Source organism: Rhinoraja longicauda, chromosome 13 (assembly GCF_053455715.1).
Source record: "Rhinoraja longicauda isolate Sanriku21f chromosome 13, sRhiLon1.1, whole genome shotgun sequence".
Taxonomy (NCBI): domain Eukaryota; kingdom Metazoa; phylum Chordata; class Chondrichthyes; order Rajiformes; family Arhynchobatidae; genus Rhinoraja; species Rhinoraja longicauda.
In genome coordinates, this window is record NC_135965.1 from 35,067,653 (window position 1) to 35,076,866 (window position 9,214).

Sequence of the window (9,214 nt, forward strand, 5' to 3'; positions counted from 1 at the left end):
TGACTGATATGGTGGATGTTCGCAAAGGATGCATTGAGACTGGACTGAAAAATGTGGACAGGAGAAAATTGCTCAACATTTTTTCAATGTCCACTTTGCTGCTTGAAAAATAGCCTCAAGATTGGGCAATAGTTTCTGGCTCATTGATAATCACGCCTTACCAAAACGTGTACTTTCTGTGGTTTTTTTTCTTATGCCCCTCAACGTGACATGCTTTATTTTCCCCTCCTTAAATGGGAAATTCCCCTGACAGCTAGTATATAAAGAGTTCGAGTCTCTCAGAAGAGACAACAGAGCTGACTGAGAAGAGAGTAGACAGGCAAAGTGATCTTCTGTTGAACATACCACGCAGTCAACAACATGCACCTGAAGATTGTTTTAGTTCTGTTTCTCTTCTGCGCAGTTTCAGTACTTAGTAGATCATGTAAGTATTTTTTGTAGCTACTTCTAAAAATGGGGTTGTTAATATTGATACTTGTATAGAGTAACATCAGGAATGTTGCAAATATAATAGATAAACAAATTAAAAGTTTTCAAATACACAGGATGTGATGATAAAATCCAAAGTGCCAACTTTCTTGATAATATATTCCTCTCTCTCTCCGGGGTTTTAGTTGTGATATTGAATATAGCTGGTAAGGTTCAATTAAAGAACTTAATCACCGAGACAATATCAGTGCGATCACCGTGCAACAGAGCACTCAAAGATCACTGTAAAATGCTAAGTACCTACTGAAGTAACTACCTTGTGTTTTAGCTTAGAATTAAGCAGCTATAAAGGTTTGGGTCAACTCAGGAGAGTTACAAATGGAATGAAACTATGAATAGAGATAGTGATTTGGAATATTACAAATATGCTGTGAATGAAAGATTTAAGTTAGAATGTGACTAATGTCTCACTAATCTCCCACTAGTGGGAGAGTCTGGGTTCAGAGGTCATAGCCTCAGGATTAAAGGACGTTAATTTAGGAAGATGAGGAGGAATTTCTTTAGTAAGAAAGTGGTGAAACTGTGGAATTCTGCCACATAAGGCTGTGGAGGCCGTTAATGGATATTTTTAAGGCGGAGATAGATAGATTCTTGATTAGTATGGGTGTCAGGAGTTATGGGGCGAAGGCAGGAGAATGAGGTTAGGAGGGAGGGATAGATCAGCCATGAATGAATGGCGTAGTAGACTTGTTGGGACGAATTACCTATTTCTGCTCCAGTCACTTATTTCACATGTCTAATTTGCCTACAGAGAGGACAAAAGTGTTCTAAGCAAACACACTTGTTATTTTTGGGTTGATTGCTTTGGTATTATAGTAATGATATAATTTTGAAATGATACAGGTTTCTTTGGCCAAAAATTTTAAATGAAAAAAATGATTTTCTTTTCTATTTTTCAGTCCGAGGCCCTGGAAATGTCACCACAAATTGCTGCACAAGGGTGTCTCGGAAACGGATTACATTTCAGATTACTCATTACAAGATACAGCCAGAGTTACTACCTTGTGTCAATGCAATCATGTAAGTAACCTTTCTGTTTCCTTGTCCTCAAAGCCCATCTGTCTTATTTGAGACTGCGCTTGCCTTTAATAAAACATATATAAATGCTTTCAATTGGGTTTTTTTAAATTTTCTGTACCATCTAAAATATTTTGTAGAATAACTGTTTTTGGAAAATTGGAATACGCTCTTGCCTAACATTAAGCATATTTTTTGTATTTGTTTTTATGTGAAAACAGGACAAGGCTGTGCTTAAAATGAACACTGAGTTTAAAAAGAAAGTTGAACAGACATTAAACTTAAAAATACGTACTGTAATTGCGCATTATGAATTAGTTCAGAACCGTTTTGCAGAAAAGCACTAATTGCCGATTTGTGTGTTATGACATGCATAGGCCATTTAAAATGTATTTTCCAATCACTCATAGAGTCATACACACTCATATAACACAGATATTTCTGCTCTTTCAGATTTTACACTGTGGAAAAAGGGCCCCTCTGTGCTAACCCAAGAGCACCTTGGACAAGAAACAAAAGGAAGGAGATTGAGTAAGTAGAATTGATTAGGAAAATAACTGCAGATGCTCGTACAAATCGAAGGTGTCACAAAATGCTGAAGTAACTCAGTGGATCAGGCAGCATCTCAGGAGAGATGGAATGGGTGACGTTTCGGGTCGAGACCCTTCAGAAGGGTCACCCATTCCTTCTCTCCTGAGATGCTGCCTGACCCGCTGAGTTACTCCAGCATTTTGTGATACCTTCAAGTAGTATTGATTGTTCAGTTATAAGTGAATGACAAGGAGGTTAACCAACAAAGCAGTGGAACACACCCTAAATATTATCCTGAAAAACAATATTATGTTTTTTTTTACATGCAGTACTTATGTTTTATGTACAGAGGGTCATGACTTACAAGTTAATTAGATATATGGAAACATAATATGCAGCAGGGATTCTAACTGGGTGTACTGTACTAATTTAAACAAATATTGCATATTTGAAAAAATGTTGGATTTTAAGGATAATTATATGGAAAGTTAATGCTTAGCATTGAATAATATTCACTATATAAATGCTATGGCTGACATTTTTATCCATTTACTCACAAATATGTCCTTTTCATTTTAATATAGCATCAGGATTCAGGGTGGCACAAACTGAAGCTGGACGAATTATTTCTGATTTTAAGACTGAGAGAACATAAAATATGATGTTATTAAAAAGATTTGTATGTATTTATGTGAATGAGCTATATAGCGATTGCATATTTAATTTTGTGGGTGTGATATAATTGAAATATTCCTGTATTATTATCTCCTGTATTTAAAATTGCAGATTTGCATTTTATATTTTTACAATAAAATTATTTGTTGAAAAAACATTTCAAATGTGTTTTCTTGGAATCACTTATTAAGGAATAACATCATTTTTTATGATTTTCTGAAATGAATAGTCAATACTGACTACCATAGATGTGAATAAGAGGCATTGGGATGGTAATCTTTGATCTCTGGTATGTAGCTTCAAATCTATCTCAAAATATTGATTGGATGAAAACATATTCTCTGACAGGTTTAGTACCTCAAGATATTTAAATGTGTCTGAAGAAGGGTCTTGACCTGAAACGTCACCCATTTCTTCTATCCAGAGATGCTGCCTGTTCCACTGAATTACTCCAGCATTTTGTGTCTATCTTCGGTGTCATCCAGCATCTGCAGTTCCTTCCTACACCAAGATAATCTGTTCACTTCCTCAGAGGGTTTAACAACACAATGTTATTTTATAAACAGACACTCAATTGTAAAGTAAGAAGAATGTATCTGATAAAGACTTTAATTGGATTATGTATTTGAGCAACACAATGGGGGGAAATATGGTGGGACATTTTCTTTGATTTTTTATTCTTAGCATAAGGGTGGCACATGTGATCGAGCTGCTGCCTCTCAGCTCTGGAGACCCTAGTTTGATCAACTGGTGAGGCTTATTTCCCAAACCAAGGTCCTCAGGTGGGACTATCCACATACTGTTTCAAAAATCCCTCCTGGATGCACCTCAGATATTTTGCACCGTCGAAGCCTTTGGCACTGAGCAAGTCCCTGTCAATATAGGGATGGTAAACAATCACCCACTAAAACAACCTTGTTGCATTGTCGTCTTTCAGTAATCTGTCTACACCTCTGTTCCTTTACCTCCTGCTTGCTATTGGGGGGTCTATCGTGGAATGCCTTTAGAGTGCTTGCATCCTTCTTATTTCTAATCTCTAACCATATCATCTCAGTGGACAAACCCTCCAGTATATCCTCTCTGAGTGCACATGTGACAGTCTCCCTGATTAGTAGCGCATCTGCTCCACCTCTTTTCCCTCCCTCTCTATCACGTCTAAAAAACATTGAAACCCTGAAGCATTGAGCTGCCAGTCGTGTCCCTCCTGCAATGGCTGCAAGATCATAGACCCAAGCACTAGCACTAGCACAAGATCATAGTCCCAAGCCCTGATCCAGGCTCTAAGTTCATCGAATTTCTCCACAATACTACTTGCATTGAAATAAACACATTTCAGCCCATCAGCATCACAATATGCCTTCACCTTTCCCTTCTTGTCCCCCCTTTGAGACTTACTGGTCCTAACTGCCACCTTCCCATCAATCTTGCCAATTTCTAAACCTACGACTCTGGTTGCCACCCCACTGCCTCTCTAGTTCCAACCCTGCCAGGCATTTTATTGTCAATTTTACAATGGCCAATTAATCCACCAACTTGGAATACGGAAGGATGCTGGAGCATCAGGAGGATATCCAAGCAGTCACGATGAGTATATGCAAACTTCACACAGATAGCACCGGAGGTCGGTAAACCCCCCAAGCCATTTGTTACATCCCTTGTTAAATTCATGTTAGCTACAACAATACAACATTGAGTCTTGTTTTTTTTCTTAAAAATACAATACTTGTGGGACACAAGATCTTCTTTAAAAAATCGACATTAACTGCCCTCCATTAACCTGTACCCATCTAAATACTGGTTTATGGTGACCTTCAGAATTTTCTCCCGTCATTTCTTCATGCACTGATGATAGGCTGACTGACCTTTGGATATTTGGACTTTCTCGTTTTTAGATGCAACTTATGCAGTCTTCCGAACCTCCACCATTGCACCTGTAGGCAAACATAATCACAGAATGGTAGTCACAGCCTATGTTATCATTTCCCCTTGTGTCTACGGATTTATCCACATTTAAAGATTGTACATTGGAAGTGCTCTCTGGGTTTTCCTCTCTTCTCTTTCTCCCTCTCTCTTGTTGTCTTTTTCTGTTTCTCTGCCTATCTCTCTCACCCTTTTTCTTTTTAATTCATCCTCTGCAAGATGGGTTTCTACATCATGAAGATAGAAGCATATTATTGATTCTGAACTGCATGCACCTTTTCCGCTCACGCAATTGGATCTCTAATGGGACTAATTATTTCTCTCTCTATAAACATGTCATTTTGGGAAAAGATAAGGGCTGTGGTATGGGATACCACAGTGGCTGTGGTAAACAGGAAATTGGTTTAAAAACTGAAAGAAAATACAACAGTGGAGCTTAAGGCCAGAGTCCCACAAAGACTCTTCTATCTGTATATTACAATGATTTGAAACAAGCCCGCAAAAGACTATTGAATAGCGGAATCGACTTGATGGGCTGAGTGGCCTAATTCTGCTCTTAGAACTTATGAACTTATGAACAAGGAACCAAACATGTAAACGCATTTAATCCCACACTAGTGCTGCCTTCCTGTTTGCATGAAGGTTTCTGGAATAACATTTCTGACCTACTACTCAGACCCCCACCCCACTGCTTCTCTTGTTTAAACTGCAACTTCTAATACAGAGCCATAAGTGCAGTCACTGAGCCACAGTGGTCAAATGTCATCCCAATCTTTTACCATAATTTTCACCACAATTTCTACTGTAGCTCCCCAGATTCTTCACTTGACCCTAATTCAGCAATGAGCTGATGGACAGTATAGAGATAATCAGACATGGTTCAATGGTTCAACGATGCTTTCATTGTCACCATTCAAACGCACAGTGAAATTATTTTTTTCTTACGGTCCAGTACAGTATTCCTATACCCAAGCATATCCTCGATTAGCAAGTGTACAGAAATACTGTTGAGTCTGCAAGCAAGGGGCGCCATGTTTTCAAAGCCCAGTCCGCACTCTAGTTCTTATGGACGGTGCCCGATCCAGGCAAGACGGTGCCGACCTCATGATCACTTCCAGGCAACCCCAGGCTGCTGCGGACCTCCAGCCATCGCCTTCCAATGACACAACGTCCTTCTCTTTGCTTGTCAACCTTTGTGCCCTGGGGGCTCCTCCCGCAGCTGACCTTGAGGGTTTCAATGAGGTCCCCCCTCAACCATCTAAACTCCAGTGAGTAGAGGCCCAGTGCTGTCAAGCGCTCATCATATGCTAACCCACTCATTCCTGGAATCATTCTTGCAAACCTCCTCTGGACCTTCAACAGAGCCAGCACATCCTTCCTCAGATATGGGGCCCAAATTTGCTCACAGTACTCCAAATGCGGCCTGACCAGCACCTCATAGAGATTTAGCGTTTCATCTCTGTTTTTGTATATAAGTCCTAGCATTGAATTTGCCTTCCTTACTACTGATTCAACATGCAAATTAACATTATGGGAGTCCTGCACCAGCATTCCCAATTCCCTTTGCACCTCCGATTTCTGGATTCTCTCTTCATTTAGGAAATAATCTACACCTTTATTCTTATTACCAAAATGAATGACTCCGCACTTTGTTACACTGAATTTCATCTGCCACTTCTCTGCCTACTCTCCTAACCTGTCCAAGTCCTTCTGCAGAATCCTTGCTTCACTACACTGCCTGCCCCTCCACCTATTTTAGCATCATCTGCAAACTTGGTCACAAAGCATTCAATCCCCTTATCCCAATCGTTAATATACAATGTGAAGAGAAGCGGCCCCAGCGCCGACCCTTGCGGAACTCTACTAGTCACCGGCCAAAACTAGTCTCAACCCGTAACATCACCCATTCCTTCTCTCCAGAGATGCTGCCTGTCCCACTGAGTTACTCCAGGATCTTCAGTGTAAACCAGCATCTACAGTTCCCACCTATGCAATAAGGGTCTTATTGCTGAGAATGTTTTGCCTGGTACAGGATGCTGGCGTTGGCTTGGTTCTCCTCTCTCTGTAGATATGGAGGATTTTGAAGATACTGCATTGATACTGTGAGTCAAGGGCATTGATGATCTTGCTGCAAGTAACCTGCGCCTCAGAACTGGACCTGTGGGCAGAGTCTGCAGTTTCCACTGTCCATTATTTTACAATGCCTCCTTAATCCTGTATCAATAACAAGATTCAAGTCATAAGCAGTTACCTTGACTCCAATATCTCAGCACTTCTTGCCTGTCCAGTGTATATCAATAACGTATGCTGGCTGCAAGGTCTTGATCTTCAAACACTTTGTTCTTTCAACATTCACAAGGTTTGATGGTGTGTTGTAGGCTTTTGTTGAGCAATGACCCGCTAACATAGATATTTTCCAGGGGCTCATTATGGATGTTTATTGTCAGAGAGCAGAGTTATACAGTGGGAACAGATTAGTAGGGAATCTTTGCTTTGCAGGTTTACGGCTGGTTATTTCATAAGCAATGGAGCTTTTTCTTGCAAAGGAAGGAACTGCCGATGCTGGTTTAAAACGAAGACAGACACAAAAAACTGGAATAACAGTGAGTCAGACAGCATCTCTGGAGAAAAGGAATAGGTGACGTTTCAGGTCGAGACCCTTCTTCAGATTGAAAGGGGAAAGGCAAACAAGCTTTTTCTTGCATTATAACCAATATTTACCCTCAACTAATAGTGACCACAGCTGATGTAATTTTGAAGAACTTAAGTCAGGGTAACTGCTTGCATTTTTAATCTTGTTTAGTTTAGTTTAGTTTAGAGGTACAGCATACCAGGTCCTTGCTGACCGACGATTACCCTGACACTAATCCTATCGTACACCCAAGGGACAATTTACAAAGGCCAATTAACCTACGTACGTGCACGTCTTTGGAGCGTAGGAGGATGCCAGAACACCCGGAGAAACCTCAAGCAGTCACAGGGAGAATGTACAGACTCCGTACAGACACCTGTGACAGGATCGAACCTGGATCCTGTAAAGCAACAACTCTACCGATGTGCAATTGTGCCGCCCTGTGATTGATTAATAATTACTGAGGCATGGTAAAATAATGCACTGCAGACACTGCAGATGTTCGAATCTTGAGCAAAATATGAATGGCAGGAGGAACTCAGGGGGGCAAGGAACGTATGGGGATGGAATGGACAGATGACATTTGCCCTCCCTCACATTTTACATTTCACTCTTCCTCCTTTTTCCTTAACTGACAGCCTTTGGTCCTTTTTTCATCTCTAGGTTTTGTCACATACTCCTCCCATCTGCTAATTACACCCCCCTCCCTCCAACAACTCACCTGTGTCCACCTTTCCTCCAATTCGACGACACAGAAAAAAATCATTCACGCTTTCATTTCCTCCCGCCTAGACTACTGCAACTCCCTATACACTGGGATCAGCCAATCTTCCCTCTCCCGCCTGCAACTGGTCCAAAACGCCGCAGCGAGACTCCTGACGGGTACCCGTAAAAGGGACCACATCACCCCAATTCTGGCCTCTCTCCACTGTCTCCCTGTACGGTACAGAATCAACTTCAAGCTCCTCCTATTCACATATAAAGCCCTAAATGGACACTCCCCCCCCCCCCCCCCCCCACATCAAAAATCTTCTAACCCCCCTCTCTAACTCCAGGTCCCTCAGGTCGGCCGACTTGGGGCTACTCACTATCCCGCGGTCTAGGCTTAAGCTCAGGGGTGACCGCGCTTTTGCGGTTGCAGCTCCTAGACTGTGGAACAGCATCCCTCTCCCCATCAGAACTTCCCCCTCCATCGACTCCTTTAAGTCCAGGCTCAAAACCTATTTCTACTCCCTAGCGTTTGAGGCTCATTGAGGAGGCGCTGTGAACTGTTTGCGTGCTACTGTATGTTTCTTTTTTTTTTCCATTGGAACCTAATCAGATGTACAGCACGTTGGTCAACGTGGGTTGTTTTTAAATGTGCTATACAAATATAATTGACTTGACTTGACTTGACTTGATCTGACCTATCACTTGCCCCACTCACACCTCTCTTTTCCAGCTAATGCCAAGTGTGACATTAACTCGGGGCTGACTGTAAATCTTCCATTTTATCTGTTTATCTTCTGTTTATCTTCCAATTTGTTCAGATGTGGTTCAACTGAAACAATATCTGTCCATTCTCTCCACAGATGCTGTCTGACCCACTGAGTTCCTTCACCACTTTGCTTTTTGCTCACGGTAAAATAATGGGATGTATGAACGAGGAAAGAAACGTTATAAATGTTTTGTTTAAGTGTTTATGCCAGCCTTTAGATAAGACTAGATAAGGTCTGAGCTGCATACATGTGGCTAAAGTTGTCAAAGACGTAAAAAATACAAACGTGCAATTTCCGTGTCTATGTTGCACATAATTGAGCTGGCTGCGAAGCAACACCAATTCTTGCAGTTTTAACAAGTTTATTTCCTTTTCACCTTTGTAAATGCTCAAAGGTGTGACATATCTCAGAGGAAATCCGCAGAAATGAGATGGTGTTGGATTTCTAAACAAAATACACATCTTAAAACAAA

General features: G+C 41.0%; 1 protein-coding gene across 1 annotated transcript; it reads left to right on the top strand.

Annotated features, from left to right (window-relative positions):
- Window positions 1-300: 300 nt before the first annotated feature.
- LOC144599221 (eotaxin-like) lies at window positions 301-2,787 on the top strand. Its single transcript, XM_078409979.1, has 4 exons — window positions 301-424; window positions 1,389-1,509; window positions 1,960-2,037; window positions 2,622-2,787. Exons 1-4 carry the CDS (start codon window positions 361-363, stop codon window positions 2,647-2,649), a joined length of 291 nt encoding a protein of 96 aa, XP_078266105.1. The 5' UTR covers window positions 301-360; the 3' UTR covers window positions 2,650-2,787.
- Window positions 2,788-9,214: the final 6,427 nt, after the last annotated feature.